At 38.3% G+C, this 23,894-nt stretch overlaps 1 protein-coding gene across 2 annotated transcripts; it reads right to left on the bottom strand.

The window, feature by feature from the left end:
- Nucleotides 1-4,357: 4,357 nt before the first annotated feature.
- On the bottom strand, nucleotides 4,358-23,496 carry egfl7 (EGF-like-domain, multiple 7). Of its 2 annotated transcripts, none has more exons than XM_074690863.1 (9): nucleotides 23,062-23,496; nucleotides 18,487-18,753; nucleotides 17,810-17,932; nucleotides 14,856-14,968; nucleotides 13,144-13,239; nucleotides 12,845-13,048; nucleotides 7,596-7,672; nucleotides 6,026-6,188; nucleotides 4,358-4,777 (listed from the first exon to the last, which is right to left on the bottom strand). In XM_074690863.1, the coding sequence occupies exons 2-9, from the start codon at nucleotides 18,564-18,566 to the stop codon at nucleotides 4,758-4,760; spliced, it is 876 nt and encodes a 291-aa protein (XP_074546964.1). In that variant the 5' UTR covers nucleotides 18,567-18,753; nucleotides 23,062-23,496; the 3' UTR covers nucleotides 4,358-4,757. The 2 variants fall into 2 exon arrangements, with proteins under 2 accessions (XP_074546964.1, XP_074546965.1); XM_074690864.1 differs by lacking the exon at nucleotides 23,062-23,496 and adding an exon at nucleotides 20,990-21,310.
- Between the last annotated feature and the right edge of the window lie 398 nt (nucleotides 23,497-23,894).

Genomic DNA, 23,894 nt, shown 5'->3' on the forward strand with positions numbered 1-23,894 from the left:
ACAGCCAATCTGGAATGACTGGGGAGATGGATTTTTTTTTTTTAACCTATATTGCAGCCAGTCACCAGGGGGAGCAGTTTTTCCGGCAACCTCACTTCGAACTGAGCAAAATGACGTCCATTTTTTTACAGTCTATGGAAAATATTACATCCTTTGTTGAAATGAAGAGTTCTCTTTTTTTCAGAAAAGTTACTTTTTCAGTAGTTATTAGACGTTAAACAGGGTTTCACGTCAAGTTTCGCGATGATTGTCAGCTGCGGTTCTTGCCTAGGTTTTTTCAGGATGAGTAAGATTTGTCGCCAAGGAGAGCCAAGAAAAGATGAGACTCTTGAGAGAAAGAAATAAAAGTTCTTTAAAGGGGACATATCATGCTGATCCCTGATTTAATACTTACATATAATATAATAAATTTGAAAACAAGACCTTTCACCCCCTGAACTTTCAAAAAATTTGATATTGTATTTTTTCTGATATCCTAGAACGAGATTTGATGCCTCTGAAAATAGGTCATTGCCAGTTGGCTTCGAGATTTCGACCTTCGTGTCGACACAAGGATCTTTTCTTCTTATTGGAGTAATCTGATAAAGCAGCTCCTCCTCTGTGATGTCAGTCACACAACCGCCACCGAGGGATACACCCACCAAGAGCCGAGTATAAATAAAGCTCCCTACTAGCTCTGGCTAACTTGACTGAGTGCTAACCTAGTGAGGAACTGAGGGTAGAGGCGATCTTTAGACTACACTTTCAGCATGATGGATAAAACAGACAGAGAAAAGTGAAGGAGCAGGATGGAGCCCTGTTATAGAAATAGTTTATTGGTGAAGTCTGCCTATATTTCCACGCAGAAACTATACATGTTACAGTACCGGTTTGACTCACCACACTGAAGCGTCCTGAGATGATCTGTGTCCAGGTGGATTTTCTTCCTCCTGAGCTGCAGAACTGTCCGGGTCTGACTCAGGGTCCAATACAAAAGGACGTATCCTACACTCTGCCATTTTATTAGTGCTATCAATGCCTTATGGTGAAGTTTTGGCAAACAGCAAACTCGCTCGGTCTGCTCCATCCAATGTGGCGATTTTGTAAATACTGCCATACTGCAAAAACTGCCCCCTGGCTCTACCCCCTCCGCCCCTCTGATAGAACTGACCAATCAGAGCACAAAGGGCTGTGACGTTGCGAGGTTACTGGAGGTCATTCTCGAAACGGAGCGTTTCAACGAGATCTTCAGAATGGCCTAAAATGAGGATATTGAGATATTGAAAAGGAGAAACAAGCATGATATGTCCCCTTTAAAAACTCTGGCTGCCAATGGCTGTGCCTCTGATAGGGTTATTTTGGCCTCAAAACTGTACAATGGTAAAATGCGGAGCCACGCTGAACACTCTTTAAACAGTCTATGGTTTTTACACTATAAAGAGCAGTACAAATGTTATAAATAAAAACAAACAAATTAATCCTGAGACTATTTTAGAAATGTTGGTGATGCCAGGTAATTAGCCTTATTAGCTAGTTACCTACCTGTTGCTAGACAACTAGCAGGATGTTGGGCTGGATGCCAGCATTCAGGCAGCACTAGTTGTTGATGTAAACAGAGACTACTGTGTTGATCTGACCTTACCTTAGTGAAAAGCTCATATTCTGTTTACAGCTTGGACTGTTCAAAACACAGGTTGGTGGTCTACCTGTAGACACCCATCACTAAAAGTGTCTCTGTACACAGATTTAGCCCCAAGAAGAAGTCATCAGCCTGGGACCCAGAGTCCTGCTTCGTATCTTTAACCCCAGACTGTGGCCTGGTAGCAGAGCGTTGGCAGTGATCTCTCTTAGAAGCTGCGTTTTCTCGCTTCCTCTGCCAGCTCTTTGACAGCTTTCCTATGTCCCACTCAGCGCTTTTGCAGAGCAGGCGTGATGAGACAACAAAGGCACCCCACTTCCACAGGGCAGGTGATAAGCAGCCTCTTTGCACTCTGCAGCCAGGCCAGAAGACATAAAATTTAATCATACCATGAGTGTTTTTTAAGCTCCTTCTTTGCCTATTCGTTGCCATCAAAAGCTCTTTAAAAAAGTTTTTTTTTTCCAAAACATAATCCTATTTTCTAATGGAGTGTTTGTCATGATTTGGGTAGTTACCAAGATGTGCGGCCACATTAGAGGCACACAAACCTAATCATTGAATGGGTGGAGATAGGAGTGTGCGGTAAAATATGATTTTAAGTCGTCTTATTCCACAACAAATGTTGAAAAAAGCATGGAGAACACTAAAACCTGTAGCAAAGGACTCAGCCTGCAAAAAAAGAGAGATATTTTGAAAGTTACATCTTACTAAGCGGAAGAGACCCATATGAGGAGTTAGCATCTTTATCATCATCTACCCTAAGGTATGAAAACAGATGTTACTACTGTAATTTTCATGGGAGAGGAGATCCACCGAATAAATGATGTTTTTAGGGAGAGGCTCACTTTCTGGCACTTAAAAAGCCCCTGAAAGACACTGAGTTTGACTTATGTACACTTTACTGTCATGATCAGTCTCAATGAATGTTGTACCCTATCATAATGTGTTTTCTTTTACTAAAAAGAGATTTTAAGATGCTATAGTCTCGAATGTTGAGATTAATGACAGATTATTGCCTTGGAAATCCCAGTGTAGTTTAGCTAGCCACAATCCTCTTAATTCTTTGGATCATCGTTTACACTCCGCAGCCCGATCTGCAAGAAATTTTTGTCACGTATCTGCTTGAGGCTAGCTCCCGAAGTACCGGAAGTCACATACACACCAAGCCAAAAAAAAAGATGATTTCACAGCATAAATTAATCTATTTACAGCCTGGTTCAAAAACGTCTCCTGTCTGAGTCGCTAATTTCACTATTGGCACACACTGGGGATTAATTTTTTTCTAACTCTGCCGTTCAGAGGATATTAAGATCATGAGCTCGCCCAATCAGAGGCACAGCTCAGGTCACGTGACCGACAGGCTCCCTATAGTTGTACCCGAAGCCCCTGTCACTTCCAATATGGCTGCAATAGCCGATCTGCTTCAAAAATCTGTCTCGGAAATGGACAGTTTATGACCTGAACCACATGTATATGGATATTTTTTTGATCGGATATCTTTTCCCTCGTTTAAAAAAAAAATCTCAGTCCACACCACAGAAATATCTCTGTCCATACGAAGAGGCCAAACTGAAAACGATCGCCTCTGAAGCCTGCAATGCCAAACCTGGCCGATAAGAGGCAGGTTAGCAAAATGTGAAAGCCATAGAAGAAGAATGTTATGAGCATGCGCAGTCAAACACAGTGACTTGTTGCTAGGCGCTTGACGACATCATGTCAACACCAGCTCCGTTTAACACCGCTACACGGATCCACTCAACCGGATATTTTTTTATTTCTTCACTTTTTAATCTGTTTTTAAAAATCTCCGTTTACGTGGGTGGAATCTCCGTGTTCGTGTGGTTGAGAGGCCCACCGGACAGAAAAATGCGCGTTTAGGAATACATCCATATACGTGTGGTTCAGGCCTATGCCTCCAACATGGTCGAGCTTGAGTTGATTACACTTTTTAAACCAAGGTGATGTTTCTTGGTCATTAACCTTCAAAGCCACAAAACTTGTTCATGACATATCTTCTTTTTTATGCACTTTAATTTATCTAATCTGATTTAAAAAAATAAATAAAAAAAACATGAATGGAACTAGTTATTAATATTTTTATCATTATAAGCCAGAAACACCAGTATGGCATGTCAGTTGTCAGCTGTAGCACAGACACCAACCACGAGTTGGAGCTCTTGCTAAAGGTCCTACCATAATACTATAATGCTGTGCTGGAAGTAAACAAGCACAAATGAAAGATGGCATCAAATTACTGGATTAAAGTAATGAGTGACCAGCACAGTGATGTCACCATTAACCTTTGAGACAGGCTAATGGGCGGTGGTGCTAGCTCTGCTAATGTTCGGCACACTCAGCAAACTGTTTACCCACAGACTGTGGAAATTTTTCACAACTTTGACTGTTTTCTTACCTAATTTTAAAATTTCCCAACAAATTATAACCTTAGTGAAAATTTAAAACCAGTACTTTGATGTTTCACTTGGTACTTTCACCATACTATACTCCATGATTACTAGTAACATTAGTCTGTTAAAGTATAAGCCCATGGCACATTCACAGGAGAAGAGTCAAAGTATTGTTTTAGCTTCTTAAAAGTCTTGTCTTGCACTTTAAAGAAAAAGAAGTAGAAGTGTTTGTGTTTGAAAACAATTCAACAAATGTGACTGAAGTGAGCACACGACTTTGATTAAGACTTTTATTACAAAACGTATCACAACTAGTAAAAAATGTGTACTGGAGAAATACCTAAAGTAACCATAACTTAAATAGATAAATACAGATGTCCGGGTCTGGCTCGGGACAGAGGACACAGCTGCACTGATGCAAAATAAACACAGAAACAAGGTGGTGAGTTTGACCTTTGACCCTCAGAGGGGCTGTAATTCAGATGTAACAGGGATGATGTCATGTTGAAACTGACCCTGTCGTTGGTACAGTTTCTAAATCAAGAGTTTGACAGTGATTTAAAACGAAAGGTAAATAGAACCGTTGGGAAAAAGAAAATAACAGATGATTTGTGCGATGATTGCAGCATGATCAAACAGGAAGTGGGGATAATTTCACTTCCTGACACGTTGGTACGGATGATCTGTGGTGGGTTTGTGTCATGGTCAGATTGATGGGAGATGCTGTGTTATTAGTTTTCCTGGCAGGAACCTACAAGGGAGAGGAGGAGAAGAAGTGAGAGCAATATCACATCAACGATGAAGATCTGAGATTGATTAAATAGTTGGTCCAGATCTGAAGTCTTGTATTTTTTTTTAATTTCAAAACTGTCATAAATGTCGAAAATCTTTAAAATTTCTCTTTTTTTATTTTGGGATTTTTTTTTTTTTTTCAAAATTGTTTTCAACTTTAAAGATTTTTGAAATTCCTTTTTTTTAAATGGAATTTTTTTTTTTAATCCAAAATTGTTTTAAATCAAAAAATTCAAATGTTGAGATTTTTTTTTAATATTGTACTTTTTTTAAAATTTAATAAAAAAAATCTGATTTCTCTTGCAAAATTTTGAAATTTAAATTTTTGGAAATTTTAGCATTTTTGTTTAAATTTTTTTGCAATTTATTTCTAAATTTAGAAATGGTCCAGATCTGAAGTCCTGAAACAAAACTATTGACAGTCTTCCAATGATACCAAACATGAAAAAACAGAAAATATGAGTGGGAGATTATTTTTTTTATGTTTTTCTTAGCGCCCCTTTGGGATAACAATTTGGTCGTTGAATCTGTAATACATTTTTTATTATTATGGCTGAAATATCACTTTTTAAAGCTAATATGAGGAGTTTTATGGTTATGAAGCAGACTGAAATGAATACTCATGCCCCTTTATGACACAGAAAAGCAAATGAGATCCTCAAAAACTGGACAGATTGTTTCCATAAAGTACTTTTCAACACTTCTAATCACTGTTTTGGGAAAATGCTACACAGATGAGCTGCAGACAGCATTCACAGAGATTTGGAGAAGGCCCCAAAAATCCATCCAAACTCATATTTGTCGCAATAACAGAGCTGAGACTGATGTTTTGGATTAGCAGTTAGCGATAGCATAGTGGGCTTCTCAGCGTCTAAACGTTAGCATAAAGCTCAAAGCAGTGAAAGAACATCATCAGACTCTTGACATGTTTTAAGTAAATAAGCTATGAGGAAATTTGTTGTATCACTTACAGTTAAAGAAGTTTATTATATTACAACAGATTTTATTATGTTATTAGATTTTTTTTATATTGGCTGTTTTATTACATTAAAGAGAAACTGTTCCATCTCTCGTCCATCTGAAGAAATATTCCTGCTTTCCAGAGACACAAACTTCAAGTGGTGTTCAAATACAGACCGGACTTCCCCTCCTTCAAGAGCTTTCATTTCAACCATGACCAACTGAAGGTCAGCCCGCGGTCGCTTACATGTGCCGAGGCGCTCCTCCAGAAAGCCGATCTGCTCGCTGAGGGAGTCGATGCGGTCCAGCTGCTGGAAGGAGTGGGACAGTAAGGTGGTTTTCTCTGACAAGCCCTCGTCCAGGGACAGGGGGAAGAAGCTGCTGAAGGGGGCCAACACCAACTGCAGTTTCTGCAAAGAGGACGGAAAAACATTTAGAGACGAAAAGAAAAGAAGACTTTACTGTAGCATAACATGTTTTTAGCTTGAATGCTAGCTAACACTGGCTCTAGTCATTAATAGTATTTTAATTTAAAATAGCCATATCTCTCTAGGCAAAGGGTCTTCAACCTGCAGCTCTTTGACTCCTTAAACTTGTGGCTTTAAAAAAATATTATTCCTTTTTTTCTGACAGAGGGTTCTGCTGATTCAAGATAATGACGCTAAATAAAGTATTGCTATTTAATAACCATGCTTAAAATGTGTCAAGACATTAGCAAACCACAAAAATGACGATTTCAGTGATATTATGTAATAAAATTTAGGTTTTCTTTCAAAAATTTTAAATTTTCACAAATTTATGACATTTTTTCGTTTTTCCTAGAATTTTTGCCATAATTTTGGAAGTTCTTTTTTTCCATTTGTTTTTATTTATTATTTATTTATTATTTTAAAACTGTCATAAATTTCAATTTTTTTTGGAAATTTCTCTTTTTTTAATTTTGGGATTTTTGTATTTCAAAATTGTTTCAAAATTTAGAGATATTCTAATTTATTATTATTATTATTATTTTAATAAAAATATAATTTTTGCATTTTTGTTTCAATTTTTTTGTAAATATTTTGCAACTTTTTATTTTTTAATTTTTCAAAATGTTTTGAATTTTTTGCATTTTTTTTTCAAATTTCAATATGTTTTGCATAATTTTATTAAAAATAAAAAGGAAGATATCACATGTACAATTTTATTAATGCAAGAATCTTCTTGTTCAGAATTTTATCACTATATTTTTACTATTTTAAGAATAATATATACACTTTACTGTCTTTATTGTGAAGTTTAAGTCCATTTTGTGGCTCTGGAATAACTTTAATCCAGGTGACCTGAGGCAGAATGGCTCCTCTGAAAGTAAAGGTTGCAGAGCCCTGCTCTAGGTTTTCACCATCTGTGATCTTTTAAATTGTGTACCCCCAAAATGTTGTTCATCTGACTTATAACCTCAAACACAGTGGGACATCAAAAAATGAAACAACAACAACCCTCATAAAAACAACTTTTGTTCATTACATCAACAGCTTTCTTCCTCTTTGTTTAACACCGTCTCTAAACCATTTAAAAATCAGTTTCCCTCCTGTTGACTCTCCTCTTAGTTTCTAGTTTATGGTTCTTTGGTTTTGGATTTTTGAGTTCAGTTTAAATAAAAACCTTTTCTGTTACACTTCTTCCAGATTCATGACCAAATCTTTGCTTCAGGGATTAAACAGCCGCTAAGATTTCACACCATAACATCATATGGGAACCAGAGGTGTTCCTGGAGAGAAGTTCTGGGAGGTATCAGGGTATCAGGGTAGGGGGAGTTTTTATGTGAACATCTGTACCTTTTCCAGGAGCTCCACTCTGTTCCTCAGGCTCTGCACTTCCTCCGTCACGTTCTCCGGGAGGTTGAACCCTCCACCTGTAGAAACCGCACAAATGAGAGGATATAAACCGTAGGATCGGGGGCTGAGAATGTGGAAATGAAATAAGAAGAGTAGAAACAGAATGTGAGATCAAAAGAATAATTAATGCGTTTTTTAATCCTGCATCTAGCATCTTGAGTTGACATGTCTGAAGATTCCCACCCTCCTGAAATGATTCATGGACAACGTCATTTTTCTAAATCAAAAACTAAGGAGCAGAGTCAAGACTTCGACATAATTATAATTTACGTATACCTCCCAAACTCCCCAAAAGATGAAAACTGCAAAATATGATGAAGTCAAATGATAAAGTTTGCATATTCAGGGTTCCTACAGCTCAAGCCAAGTTAAATTTAAGACTATTTAAGACTTTTCTCAGGCCGTTTGAAACCAAATTTAAGACCAAGTCGACAACGAACCACAACTGAAACAAACAAAACAACAAAATAAAAACACCACATGATGTACCTGGGTGAGAAGCCATTTTAACCCAATATTTATTTTAAATAAAACATCACTTTTTGTCTTCTTTTTAACCCCATTTTTACAGCTTTATGCTTATTTTGCCCCCAATTCATCATTTTTTGGCCACTGTCAGAAACATTTTTGTAATTTTTACATGTTTTTTGAAATTTAATATCAAATTTTTAATTCCCAATTTTGCTGCCAAAGACTATTTTCCTAAGCTGCAGCACATTTTTCCCTTTTTTTTCTTTTTGCAATTTAATACCTATTTTGCACCTATTCATTATCCTTTTTCCACTTTCGTACCATTTTTGCCCAGTTTTTGCAATTTCTTCTCGTTTTTTTTTACCTTTATTCATACACTTTGCCCCACTTCTGGACCATTTTTATATTTTTAAGCCCGCTTTTATAACTTTATACCTATTTTGCCCCCATTTATTTTTTTTTGACCACTGTCAGAAACATTTTTGGAATTTTTACATGTTTTTTGGCATTTAATTTCAAATTTAATTTCCAATTTTGCTGCCATAATCAATTTTCCTAAGCCACTTTTGGATTTTTTTTTTTTTTTTTTTGCCAATTTTACACCTTTTTTTCCCTCTCCAGGCACTGTAGTTAAAACCAAGACATGCGTCTGCTCTGAAAGATCCTGGTGCAGCCACATCACTGCTTTGTTTTTTCTGCTTTTGTGATTACACGATGTTGCCATGACAATGAATCAGTGAATTCTTTTTGAAAAATATATACATTTTGCTAAATATGTTTTTAGTTCAATCTAACATAAATCTTATTGATGTGGTTAAATTTTTAAGACTTTTGAAAATTGGATTTAAGACTTTTTAATGCCAAGTAAGGCCTTATTTTTAGAATCATGAATTCAATGCCTTTTAAGACTTTTCAAGGATCCGCGGGAACCCTGATATTGCGATCCATAATTGAAATTTGGGACAAGAAAAGCTTTTTTTTGACTCTCCTCCTTAAGCTACTCTTGTATGCAGAAACAATTTGTGTGACAGATTACTTGTGAAAATTATGAAATAAAACACTAACAGTGGGACTTTAGAGCAAAAAAGATGACCCATCAGTTGCTGAAAATCAGCCAAACAAGCAGAACATAAATTATTTGGAGGACTTTTCTGCCACAACTCCACCCTAGAGAGGAGGCTGTCCCTGGAGCAGCCTGAGACCAGGACTAGGATGCAAAAATGAGGGACCCCCTGCTTTCAGGCTCGGCTGTACTTTCGCAGACAGACATCGAGAGAGCGGCTCAATCTCTCCCAGATGTGGTCCATTACTGAGACAGGAGAGTTGAGAAACAGGGCGAGGAGGAGGAGGAAGAGGAGGGGGAGGAGGAGCTGGCGATGACCCCCAGCAGACAGGGTTGATGGAGCAGGAATGGGAACACAAGTGTAGGCCAAGAAAACGGGTAAAAAGGAAGATGGAGACACAGAAATGGAGCCTGACACTCCCCCGCAGCCCGGCTCGACTCTTTGAGCCAGTGTTTATGTTTGTAATCTCCATGACCATCCCTCTTACGGCTGTGTTTGAGCACGTAAAAGAATGCAGCGTGGAGCCAAACATCCCTGCTGGCCTTGCTTTTTGGCACCTCGAGGGTTGAGCTTCCAGAAATAACCCCATCGTCACTTTCGACGAGTTAAAAAGACCTGTCATATTTCAACTTTTCCCCTCTTTTCTTGTGTTTTTTGTCTTCTGTTTTTCGCTGACTCAGCACCATCTGCATGATTCATGTGTTGTCACTGGATTAAACAGACAGATTTCGTCTTTGATCCTCTACGAAAACACGGATAAATCAGAGGGAGTTTTGAACAGAGCCTGAGAAATTTGGCAACATCACATGATAAATACAGTTGTGGTCAAAAGTTTTCATACACTTGTAAGTAACATAATGTCGTGGCTTTCTTGAGTTTCCAATTATTTCTACAACTCACAAAACAATCATGAAGTTTGGTGCTTTTATGATGCCATTTTCACTTCTATTAGGCGCTTTTGGGAGCCATCCACAAACTTCTGGTTGAATCTTTGACCTCTCCTCTTTACAGAATTGGTGCAGTACAGTTAAATTTGTCGGCTTTCTGACATGAACTTGTTTCTCCAGCATTGTCCACATGTTTTCAATGGGATTTAAGTCAGGACTTTGAGAGGGCCACTCTAAAATCTTAATTCTAGCCTGATTTAGCCATTTCATTACCACTTTTGATGAGTGTTTGGGGTCTTGGGGTTAAAGGCCTCACATTTTCTCCTCCAAACATATTGCTGGGAATTGTGGCCAAACAGCTCGATTTTTGTTTCGTCTGACCCCAGAACTTTCCTCCAGAAGGTCTTATTTTTGTCTATGTGATCAGCAGCAAACTTCAGATGAGCCTTAAAGTGATACTCCGGGATGGAACAAGTTGGGTCCTATCACAAGGTTTAGGGCAGAAATTACCCCTACAGCAGTGTTTTTGTGCAGCAGAAGCCCAGAGCGCACGCACCAAACACCCCCTCCCTGCTCCTCTGCCGGTTTCCTCTGCACTCAGACGGGGCCATATTTTACTTGACCAAAAACACAAATAAACAGACTCCCACCAAAAAAATCCAATATGGGTCTGCATTCAGGCTTTATTTAGAGAATTTTCAGCGCGTTACTTTCACACAGAAACACTTCTAAATAAGGCTCTAGTTCTCATTGTGTTGTAAAACGGCGCTACCTTCGCAGCAGAGCCACAGCTAGCTACGAGATGCTCGCCGCTTAGTGTGTCAGTCCGCGGCGTGCCCATAGACTGTATAAAACATGGACGTAGTCTCGCCGACGTCACCCGTCGCCTCGCGATCTTAATATCCTCTGAACGGCTGCGTTCGAAAAATATTCACCCCCCGTACAGTGAGTGCTATCAGTACAATTAGCGACTCAGACAGGAGACGTTTTTTTGAACCAGGCTGTAAATAGGTTAATTTCTGCTTTGAAAACGGCTTTTTTTGGCTTGGTGTGTATGTGACTTCCGCCACTTCTGGAGCCAGCCTCAAGCGAACACTCCAGAAACAGCAGATTTAGCACTTCAGCATTGTCTCACATTCTCAGACCGGAGGTTGCAGCTACGGCGTGCCAGATATAAACAAACGCAGGTAGTCTGCCAGGACGAAGAGACACGATGAGAACTAGAGCCTTATTTAGTGTTTTTGTGTGAAAGTAACGCGCTGAAAATTCTCTAAATAAAGCGTGAATGCAGACCGATATCAGATTTTTTCGGAGGGAGTCCGTTTATTTGTGTTTTTGGTCAAGTAAAATATGGCCCCGTCTGAGTGCAGAGGAAACCGGCAGAGGAGCAGGGAGGGGGTGTTTGGTGCGTGCGCTCTGGGCTTCTGCTGCACAAAAACACTGCTGTAGGGGTAATTTCTGCCCTAAACCTTGTGATCGGACCCAACTTGTTCCATCCCGGAGTATCACTTTAATGTGCCGCTTTTGGAGCACATTGCACGGCAGCCTCTCAGTCCATGGCTGTGCAAAGCTCTCTGGACTGTGGACACTGACACCTGTGTTCCAACAGCTTCTGATACTTGGCAGATCTGCTTTTTGGTGATTCTTCTTTTTAGTCGACTTCTCACCCTCCTGACCAATTTTTTCTCAGAAGCAGGTGACAGCTTGACAAAACCGTGCCATGTACTTTATACTTACAAACACTTGCTCTTGGGACCTGCAGCTGCTTTGAAATAGCTCCCAATGACTTTCCCATAGTAGCATTTGTGGGCATCTGTATCCATTGAGCTCTATTTAAATGAACTCGGAGGAATCACCAGCTGTAATCACTCATAATCACTCACAAGAAGTTAAGAGGCCATGCTATGAAGCTCATTTCATTGACACATCTTTGTAAGTCATCAAAATTGCTAATTCATGTAACTGTATGTATATTTTTGACCAAGCAGATTTGGTCAGTTTTTCTGTTAATCTGTTATAAAGTCATAAAGAAACCAAACTTCATTTATGTTTTTTGTGACAAAGAAGTATCTTTTCCAATCACTCTATCAGAGAAAAATCAGAGATGTAGAAATAACTGGAAACTCAAGAGAGCCATGACTTTATGTTACTTACTTTGACCACAAGTGTATATTTCTCTTTATCTGACAGTGTAAAAGATAGTAGATTTACAGTTTGGTGAGTCAGGAAAAAGTGTGTTTTTTTGCTGAAGTTTCATGTTGCGTAAATTCCCCAGAAAGCAATAACTCTGACATATTAAAAAGAATATCCTGAGGTCAACGATCACTTGTGTAGACAAGAGGGAGGCTGTATTATTTAGTTGCTAAGACACAGGAAACACACACTTATAAGGTAAGAAGAAACATTGCAGCATACTTAAGGGAACTAATGGAGTGTGTGGGATAAAAATATGTCTGTATTAGCACGGGAGCTGGATTAAAATCAGATGTCTGCTCCGCTCACAGGACTCGTAGGAGTAAATGGAGTCATTATCAAAGAGGAATCAGTCCCATTCTCACCACACCAGGCCCGACCACAACACATCTGTCTGGAGTCGACACCAGTCGCAGTGCATTATTACTCACGGTACGAGTTGAGAGTGGCATAGCGCGTACCAAAAGTAATAATGGACCGCGAAGCTGGCTATGTTCTTTCTCTCCTGCTGCTGCAAGACACAAAACTATGCTACGTGAAAACACACACACACACTCCTGTGCTGCTCATTTACCCGCGTCTGTGTGGCCACCCACTGTTGCCTGGTTTGGAGACAGAGGAGTGGCACGAGGAGGAGGAGGAGGAGGAGGAGGAAGGCTCTCACAGGAATGGCCATCTCCTGTGAGCTTGAAGCCGTCTCTGCACGCACATCGATAGCTGCCAGCTGTGTTCACACAGTCCTGGGTGCACAGATGCTGCTTCCTACACTCGTCAACATCTAAAAAGCAAAAAGAAGAAGAAGAAGTGTGTGTGTGAGGGTGTGCTCACTGAGACCTGAGAGGTGCTGCAGGTAAATGTGTCTGTGTCACGCACCTGTTTGGCATTGGTGTCCGGTCCAGCCCAGTGGACACGCACACTGGTTGGGTCTTAAGCAGGTACCTCCATTCATACAGGGTTGTCCACACACAGCTGGAAGAGAATCACAGAAATGATTCAGGAAAATATCTTATTTACTATCTTTAAGAGCCTAAAAAGAAAAAACTGAGACCACTTGTGTGGAAAGGCAGAGGAGAGGAGTCCACTAGGTTAGCTAAAACGTTAGCTAAAACGTTTTCTTTAATACACTAAATAAGTGCACTGCAAAAACTGAAATCTTATCAAGTGTTTTTGTCTCATTTGGAGTAGAAAATGTCTTTTTAGACTCAATATGAGCCACATTCACCTGACCAGTCCAGAAAAATGTCTTCTTTCAAGTTGTTACAAGAAAGTCAGACCTAATTTTTGTCCTTTGACAACTTAAAACAAGACAATTTTCTGGACAGACTTGTTGAATGTGGCTCATATCAAGTATAAAAAGACAAGTTTTACTTAAAATAAGACAAAACACTTGATGAGATTAGAACTATCAAGAATAGAATAGAATAGAATAGAATAGAATAGAATATTAAGCTACAGTGATTAGTTAGCTCAGGCTAGCATGAATAAACTTGCTAAGTTATACAAATTAGAAAACAAAAACATCTTTCTAGACCTCTTTATAAACATAACTCATATTTCGAGGCTTATTTATTCAAAATGTAAAAAAATAAAGTGTAAAAAAGGCATTTTGGACTTTCTAATAGAGTAGTTTGTGACTGTTTGTTTGCTAAACGTTTATGCTAGTTAGCTAATAGCAAATAGTACAGCCTATTTACAATCAAAATGTCACTTTCTTTCAATTTTTTTATTACTTGTACTTTGTTTTTGTTTTACATTATGATAGTTTAGATGCTTCCATTCACTGTCAGTTAGTATGTCAGGCTAAAGCAAGAAGACTGTTAGCTTAGCTTGGAGACTAAAAACCACTGGGTATCAGCCTCTTGATTTCATGCTATGAATTCAGTTTGCTGTAAACATTGTGTAAACACTACATGATGGATATTTTTTAAATGTATTTGCTAGATTATGTCTTTATTTTTTTGGAGGATAATTTTGCAATTTCAAGGCCCTTGCGCACCAACGGTGACGCGAATAAACGGCACGAAACTGCAAAAAATTTGGAGGCGTGATGTTCAATTTCTGTAGCTATTCTCCTCCAAACGATGTCTTCGTTATCGTTGTCTTTGTAGTTTTATGTCTTTTGTCGTAAAGAACCAAGCGCTGGGACACAAACACAATCAATGTTGAATGTTTTGATTAGTCGGACGTGTACTCAGAGAAAGAACGTTGCTGGTGTGAAAGCTAGCATTTAAAAACAGTAGGTTTGAAATGAAAAAATAATGTGCAGAATATTTGCGCGAAAAATACGCATCTGGTGTGCAAAGGGCTTAAAGAACATTAGCTAATTGTTGAAAAAAGCTAGCTAGCGGCTGACTTCCTGGGGTGAATGTAACTTTTATTCTATTCAAATCTTTTTATCACTTCAGAAAAAGCTTAGCCAGCCACCCTGACTCAGCAGTTTACAACCTTTTGCTAAGCTAGCTATAAAAGCTAACTATAAATGGAAGACAATTGTCAGTTTTTCTCAACTCTTTTAAAATATTTTACATTTAACCCCTAAAGTAACAGATTAATGGATTAAGTTTGCACGTGTTGCGACAGGTTACCTTGGTTACAGTTGTGAGAGTGAAGCCTCCTCCAGCCCGGGCAGCATTCTGGGTAGAAACGTGATGGAGGTGCTGATCTGCTCACCTGTCGGTACGCCACCGAGTACACAGTCCTGTGGAGACAAACACAGACAGTTAGTGATTCCCAGTTATTCATAATGCTGTCATCACTCATGTGTGGTCGAGGCTTTTTTCATTTTCTGTCGAACCACTGATGAGAAAAGCGGTGGAACACTGAAACCACAGACTACTGACGTCCAAGAGCGTTTATCAGGAAAGAGAAAAGGAGGAAGGGATGGAGGGAGGGACGAGGAAAAGGGATGTAAAGTCAAATCTGAAAACTGAAGCTCTGGTATGTTTAGTTTACAAGGAGGGAAACAAGATAAAACTGATGTTAACATGAAAAATGACATTAAAGAGGATAAAACTGTTGAAGGCAAACAGAGGGATCAAACAGCAAAGCACCACAAGATCACCAACAGACGACTCTCCAATGATCCTTAAAATAATAAGAAATCATTCATATTAAAGTGAAACCGTCTTCCTCTGGCGAGCTAAGAGTTAAAAAAATAGGAGATTAAAATGGAGGGAATGTAAGAGGGGGGACTCGAAAGCATCAGAGCTGGAGAGAGATGGAGGGAGTAAGGAGGGAGACGTGGTCCAAAATAAACATGACCGTGGTCTCTGCGGGCAGGCAGTTCATTTCCCGTAGTTACACACAAGTACTCGATACTTAGATTCCACCCAAATATGTGCCACCGTGACCCACTTCTGTCCAAAAAACTCATATTTGTGTGTATTTGTGTGTATTTGTGTGTGTGGGAGAAAGTCTTGATCTATTTATGACCGCGCTCATGAGCTCTTTCCGCTCCTAAACATGTCCGATCTCAAGTGACTGTTTAATTAGAGCACGGCTTCAACAAAGCAATGAGCAGATTCTTCATGTTAAAGTTTTTTAAGTCTTTTTATTTAGTTATATATAAATATTGTTCTGTATGGTTTGTTTTCAGATGTAAGGCCTCAAAAAAAGTGCTTTAAACCTGCATTATTTCTGATGACCGGTAGGGGGCGACTCTACTGTAATTATAATGACTTTTTGCAAAAATTGAAAAACAAGATGATGATGAACCAATGTTAAACTGAGGGATTGTGAAGGCTAGAGATGATAGCTAAATTAATATTTTTATAAACCATAGTCCAGGTTTGTGTTTCTTCAGAGTTTTGGAAAAATTCAAGAAGCGAGGGAAAAAAATTTGCACCAAGTAAACTTACCAAATTTTTCCTTGTTAGCTTCTAGAGGTTGTTCACTTTCATACAATTATTAAAAAAAAACTTTTATCCATATGAAAAAAAATGTGTAGTGGTGTGCAATAAAATAAAAAGAATTAAAGCTCCTATGTATGTTTTTTTTAAGTTGTGAAATGGACTAAAATTTATATTATTGCTTTGATTTGGTTTAAAAAAGGAAATTGAGATAGAATAACTAAATATTTTCTTTAAGTTCATTCAATTTCCAAGGGTCTGATGTTAAACTTTATTTTATCTTATTTTATTTTATTTTTAACAATGAAGCAGAGCAAAATTTTAGATTTCAAAAAGTACTTTTTATGCATACACAACATGAGTCACAAAGAGAGATGTACTGCCATGTCCACAGGGGGGCACCAACAATAATGTAAACATCTTAATAATAGATTCTTACAGGGGCTTTAACTTTGTTTTACGCTTTTGTTGCTGAGCAGAGTTTTAAAACCTGTCATCTGTGGGCACTAGAGGTGGGTAAAAAATTTGATACAGCAAAATATCATGATACTTTGACCTCCAATGATATTTCAACTCTTAATATTGATATTTTTGTAAATATGAAAATGTACATTTTAGCCGAGTTGGAGGTAAAATACGACTTCCACTGCAGTAGATAGCACTGAAGAGCAACTACCCTGTATGCTCCTGATAGATTGTATAATATATATCATCTAAAAGTATATTTAAATATTTCAGTGTTTTCCTTGGTCCTTTTAAGTTTGACTAATATTTTGATTTACAGAAGCATAACTGTGTAAAATATCACATTATACCACAATGTTGTGATACATTGTGAGACTATCGTATCAAGAGGTTCTTGCCAATACTCACCCCTAGTGGGCACCAAATTGGAAATATTGACTCAACATAACTTTTGGTTGACCTAGCATTAGGCAATAAGAGACACCAAGATGAGCCTTTAGCATCCTAGCTAACTGTTACCATGTACAACTATAGAGATGTCGAAAAATTTCTTTTTTTTTTTCTTTTTTTTTTAAAGAAAAATGAGCTGTTCAGACCAAAATTGTACCAGGCTATAATCATGTTTACATACACTCTAAAGATTGTATTTTTTGGTGAGTGTGTATGTGGTTTCTGGTATTTTGGGGGCCAGCCTCAAGTGGTCACAAGAGAAACTGCAGTTTTTAGCATTGGCTATATTTTCCAGGTTGTAGCTTGGATGGTATATTATTTCAGTACTATGTATAAAAAACAATTTTTAAATAATAATTCTGCTTCAATGATGTGTCTTATTCTTTACATTCATATGTAAAGGGTCGTGCCTGAAACTATTCAAATTATTTTTAGTTACAAGTGCAGATTACAGAAGGTGTTATTGGGACTGTGTGCCATAGACCAGAATAAGAAAGTGCTTCATTTTAAGTTTGTGCTTAAGGTAAAATAAGCACAAACTTAAAATGTAGCTTGGAGTGCTGAGCTGTGGAGCTCAGGTGCAACGAAAGCCTCCAGATAAATGTGTGCAAACAACAGATGACTTTGTTTAGAGCTGCTCTAATTGTTAATCTCACACACTCAGAGGTTAGAGCAGTGTGAAAAAGTCAGGATGCGATGTTTTGTTTCTCTGTGGTTAAATTAAGAAGAGGCAGGGATGTTCGTTCATTTGTTTGTTGTGTTGCTGCTGGTCTCACTTGTACGTGCTGCAGAGGCGATGCCCCTGACACAGGGTGATGTAGGGCTTGTGCACTTGCTGGACGTAGGACTCCGTCGCCATGACAACACTGTGACGGAGGTCTCGGCCGCACACCCGCCTCCTGGAGAAAGAAAAAAAGAAGAAGAGGGAGAATTGAGATCAAACATTAACACTGCCTTGAAATAGAGACTTTCAAAGAGCATCAGTGCCTGAAGCTGTGCTCGTTTTAGATTTGGAAAAAAAAAGTTTTTGAGAAAGTAATTTCCGGAGAGAAATGTGGATCAGAATCCTGAAAAACTCCACATTAGGGTCATGAGGTTAGGTTTGTCACCTAAGGTTTGTGTAACTCCTCCCTGACCTGTGGAGTCATCTCTGAAGGTGTCAGAGTTTGGAGCTGACCTCTTGCACTTTGGTTTATTTCTGTCTGGTTTCAGATGAACTAAAAATGACAAGATCAGGCCAGAGATCTTCCCAGAATGCCTTGCGTCTCCTCATTGAACAGGAGGAGAGTAGGTTTTGGTTCCTGAGAAAGTGAACTCTTATGTTTAAATGTTATCTGAGCAATTTGTTTACATTCGAGGTGGAAGAGGTTGTTAAAACAAACAGCGTAAGGGGCAAAAACTACTATATGACATCCCATAATAAACATAGGATTAGCGTGAAGTGAGCTGTTACCCGTGGTGAGCGAAGAACTGCGCGGTGCCCATCACATGGAGGATGAAGAGGGAGGACGAGAGGAGCAGCGTTTGGTACATCGTCTTCCTCTTTCCCACGTTCTCTCTGTGCCAGGAGGAGGGGAGAGGAAGAGAGGAGGATGAAGGGGCAGGAGGAGGAGGAGGAGAGGAGGGAGGAGGAGGGAGGGGTGGGGGGTTTGTGGAAAGTGGCCAAAGTCTCCTCACGCTGAATGTGTGTGTTCTCCTGCAGGAGGATGACTCCCGCTACCTGTAGGGCGAGGAAATTAGAGATCATTAGGGATTTAAATTTAGATTCAGCGCCGGGAAGAAAACAACGCTTGGTGTGAACATGAAGCATGAACAAGACGGACTCATGTCACTGATTTTCACACTTTTCTTCAGTTTATCATTTTATAAAAAGACTTACACTTTACATTTTATAAAAACATTGAATCGTTTGTCAAGTTTATCATTTCTAAGATTTTGAAATTTTTATGTTTTCATTGCCTGTTTCCACTCTATCAGTATGCATACATATCTCAGGTTCTATGATTTTAATTAAAAAATTAATTCTATCTTTAAAAAAAAAAAATTCTAAAAAACTTCTTCAAGAAATTTGTTTCGGTCATTCAAATAATAAAAGACTTTATTATTATTTTCATATTTTTTAGAGTTAAACAATTGTATTGAAAGATTTCACCTATAAAAAGCAAGACTTAAGGTGTTATTTTTCTTTCTTATATTTTTCAAATCATTTGTTTCAACTGCTCCAATTTGTATGGAAGATGATCTTTTTTTTTTTTTTTTGGAAAAAAACATAATAGGTCCAAATTTTTTTTTACAACTTTTTTAATTAGAAAAAAAAATCAGAATTCTGACTTAAATCTTTGATTTTTTTTTCTCTTAAAAAATGTATTTTAAAAAAATTTGAACTATTTTTTTCATGATTTTTTTCCATGAATTACGTTCTTGTCAATTTTTTTTTTTTTTTTGCTGAATTTTCACGAGAATATTTTTTTAAATCATTTTCTGAAATAAAATATTTTTTGTGTTTATGGACCAGATCATTTTTACACATTCAACATTAAAATTCTATTTTTTTTAAATGTCATTTAAATTTTTTTGGAAGTAACTTTTTTATCGATTTTAACATATTGTACCAAAATTTAACAGTCGTTTTTCCTTAATTTAGCATAGATATTGTTCACTTCTCTTATTTTAACTGTTGTCACCATTCCTGTAGTTTGTTACTGTTTTGGTCACTTGTCCAGACTGGGTAATATCAAAATAGTTAAAGTGAGAACTTTTGCAAGTAAATAATTGCCCTTTGAACAATCATGTCCTATATGCCCTTGTGCACTCAATGCACAAGCATTAACGTGTAAAGAAAATAAAAAACAAAGCAGAGGCAGCGCATATAGGTGGACTTCTTCAGCACTAAGTTTTGAAAATCCTCTCTAGATATGATCTGAAACTTATAGCCAGGTAAACGTTGGAAGGAATCCATGGGCCTTAAAGCAGACATACATGGTTGCATGTATGTACCACAGATGTGCTGAGTGCTGTGGAAACGCAGGCTGAACTCTTTCTGACCTGAAGAAGCGCTGACCCTGAGACGGTGCAACAAAAGCCAGAGGAGAGAAACAAAAAATGCTCCTTATCCCTTTAAACTAATTTGGGTTAATGACATTCTGCAGCAAATGAGAGGAATCTTCTGTTTGTAAGAGATAAAAGTGTGACGGTAGAAGCTGCTCCTGCTGTGAAGCTTTCCTTAACACACGTGTTTTAACAGACCAGACAAACCCCTTTGGGAAATCTCTGCGATCCTGAACACGGGTCACAAACTCGAGCCTGCAAGAGACTCCTCATTCATCCTGATGTGATGCTAAGCTTCGGTTGACAGGTTTGCATGTCTTCCTGATCCCCTGCTGGCTGGACGCCCAGAGACGGGACGAGCACGTCTACAGCCTGAGTTCATTCACAAATCCCAGCAGCAAGCGAGCAAGCAGCAGGGGGGGACTCTGAAAGCAACGTGTGTGTGTGTGTGTGTGTGTGTGTGTGTGTGCACATGACAGGTTGGCTTTAAGTTTTACAGTGAATCTAATTTATTTCAATAAAAGATGAAGTGTTCTTATGCTGGGAAAATGATGCACGGCCAGTTTTGACCTATTGACACATTCAGAGCAGATGAGCAGAGGAGTTTCCAGCATGTGCCGCTTGAGGGCGCTGTTTTACAGCTCTGCACAAATGTGAAGATCACTGTTTAAGAAGCAACATCCTTCTCTTAGTTAGAGCAGCATCTCCTAAATACACCCGGACAGTAACACACACACACACACACACACACACACACGCAGGAGAAAACAATGACTTCACGAGTTAAGAAATAAAACCGTTTAAAGATAAGCCGTGAAATAAGAGTAGCATGCACGCAGGGTTACGCACGCACAATCCATAACAAGACGATATCAAAGGCGCATGCACGCATACGAATAATCACAAACCGTGGATTGAACACGCAGCTTTCCCGTTATAAGTCCCACACAAAGAAACGCTCCCACGCAACAGGGCGTAGAGAAAATCTTGCGGTAGGAGGAAAGTGGAGTAGTCCCGTTATATTCCGTGTACAAAGTCCAAAGAGTGATAAAACTCCGCTAACAGTCAGGTTCCCCTGCAGCTCACACTGTCACGGCGCGTGGGGGGTGATGTAGGACCTCCTCCCTCTCCTCCAGCTGGGGGTCCACGCGCTCACACTGCCTGCACTGCGTGGTTACCGCGGATGACGTCACCTCACCGGCTGCGCTGACTACAGAAACTTGAGATTTTCATTCATAACGGACAGAGACGCGCTGACTCACGGGAAAGAAAAGGCTGCAGGCTCGTCTCAAGGCGGGAGACGAGTTAAAGGGAGGATTCACAGATTTTTTAAGACCGTCCTCTAAAACTCCACATTAAACATAATAAGGGACATTAACAAGTGATAACTTATCATGTTAAAAATTTAAAAAAAAAAAAAAAAAAAGGTTTTTGTTTTTCTTATTTGAGAAATAAACTTTAAATTTATTTAAAACTAGAAAATTCTTTATAAATATATGTGATTTTTTTTTTACCCCCTCAATATTAAGTAACTGACCAAAACAAATTAATTAAATAATTATAATAATACCATAGTTATGTCATATCATGAATTACATTAGCAGCAACCATATACAGCATCAGTTACAACAATAAAATGTTAAATCTTTTTATGCTATTGTGTAACACTCTTGTATGAACATTATAAAAGTCTCACTGTTTAAGTTAACCCAGTCTTGGTCTGACAACATGTAATCCCTATAACCAGGGGTGGATGAGTCCGAAAACAAGAATACAAGAATACAAGAATAAAATGCAGATTATTTTACTTTAGTAGATCTGTAAATCTAGAATACTTAAGTTCAAATGCATCCTTTAATTTAATTTTAACCCATAACAGTGAGGATGGGATAGTAATATCTATAAAAGCATATTTTACCAAACTAAATGTCATAATATTCCCACTACTGTTGATGTATGAAGTAAATTTAACACTATGTCTATGCAGGGTGAGGTTACTTAATATTTTTGCAACATCTCTTGTCATTATTGGCTTTTTTTAGATTGTCCCAACATACTCACACTATAGCTGATGGTGCAGAGAAGCTTGTTATCAAAGGCTAAAATATGAGGAAATGTTTGATTATAACTAGCAAAAAAGGTACCAATGCAGCAATAAGATTTGAAGTATTGGGAAGATACTGTAGGTTTTTTTTTTTGTTTGTTTGTTTGCTTTCAATATATTATATCTATATTCTTAGATTTATAATTGGACCAATCAAAACAATGTTGTTAATTTTGAATGAAACTTAATATTTTTACTGTATTTAATTAGTATGACTGTCTTATTTTTCTTTTATCTTTTTTTTTTTTTTTTTTTTTGAATGTAGACATCATCTATTACAGTCTGGTATGACTGTCTTTTTTTTTTTTTTTTTTTTTAGAGTATAGACATCTTATCAGCTAGCTGTAATAAAGTTAATGTTAAGCTAAGTTACGTTTTTTTTGTTTTTGTTTTTTAAATTATGCATGTTACTCATGGTATAGCTAAATGGTATACTTTCTAAAAAGAAACACTTTAATAAAGTAAAAGTAGTTATTTTAAAAACTACACAAAAAGTACAAAAGTTACAATACCATGATCTATTGTAGTTACTGCATAAAACTTTCTATTCATATATATCTAGTTGCCAATATTTCTTCCAACATGTAGACAGTAAACTATAAAGACAGTTTGCTTTTCAGGTCTAGCCACTGTATGACTGGGATAGGTCTAATAGTACGTGGTAAATGTACGTTAGCTTGTTTTACTTTAGCTTAAGTGGGACTATCTGCATCTGTATCCTGTAAATGTAGAGTTAACGAGGCCTATTTTTCATTTTCAAGCACGTAGAAATGACGCTAAATTAGTAAAAACACAGTTAAATCATAAAAACGTAACGTCTTACAGTAATAATCGTGAACACAGGCCTCTGGATTGAAAAAAAAAAAAAAGTCTCACCCTCGCTGTATGGGGTCACCAGCTCCGTGTGCGCGCGCAGGCTGAGCGGCAGCCATGGGCACGAGCCGCTGCCGCAGTGGATAAGAGGACTCCTCCATGGCGGTTGGTTTCTTTTAAAGCTCGGGGTCTGATGCTCTTGAATAAAAACCCTCGCGGTTGATTTGAGGTGCTCCCCGTGAGTGGACCGTCGACAAATGAAATGTCTGCGGGCGTTTTTCAGTTGCTTTTTATGCAGGGCTTCCTGAGGAACGCAGGAATTGGACGGACAATCCCAAACCGGACTTCCTGTGAGTGTTTGGCGCTGATAAAACCCCTCTCCTGCACAAACACTCTCCATCCTGCTCAAACCGCTTCACGAATCAGATTTTGAAGCATTTTTCTGTCCCCCCTCATTGTGTCGCGGAGTGCAGACATCTTGAAAGGAGGCTTCGACTTTTTCACCTCAGGGCCCTCTGCTGCCTTTGCAGTCCTGAAGAAAACGCAGGACTCATCAGTACTTGTGGTTTATTTGCATTTCCTAAACCTTAAAAAAGTAACAACACTTAGTGGTAGTTAAGTCATTTAGCTTACAGCACAGAGAGAGCACATATAGGAGATGTTTACAGCGTTTAAGGTCACTGCGAGATTAAATCTGTGAAATTACAGCTTGTTCTGCTAAAGTGTTGCACGATAAGGAAGATATTTCTTTTCCCTCCTTTTCCCTTTAGCTTGGTTGGAGGAATGATAACTGCTGTGCACTTTCCCCCCGAAAAAACTAACTCTAATACACATTTTGTCACTCTCACAGCAATGATTGTGGTGGTAAAACTGAAACTGGATGATTCATTTCCTTT

The sequence above is a fragment of the Halichoeres trimaculatus genome, unplaced genomic scaffold (assembly GCF_033239565.1).
Source record: "Halichoeres trimaculatus isolate MK-OKI-2021-1 unplaced genomic scaffold, fHalTri1.1 fHalTri1_scaffold_16, whole genome shotgun sequence".
In the NCBI taxonomy this organism is placed as follows: domain Eukaryota; kingdom Metazoa; phylum Chordata; class Actinopteri; order Labriformes; family Labridae; genus Halichoeres; species Halichoeres trimaculatus.

Bases quoted from the DNA above. Each gene is read 5' to 3' on its own strand.
- egfl7 (XM_074690863.1), bottom strand. From the start codon at position 18,566: ATGTACCAAACGCTGCTCCTCTCGTCCTCCCTCTTCATCCTCCATGTG. The intron at 14,969-17,809 runs GTGAGACCAGCA...TTGTCTCCACAG, and splicing joins CGCCTCTGCAGCACGTACAA to GACTGTGTACTCGGTGGCGT. The intron at 7,673-12,844 runs GTAAATGAGCAG...CGGTTTCTACAG, and splicing joins GGGTGGCCACACAGACGCGG to GTGGAGGGTTCAACCTCCCG.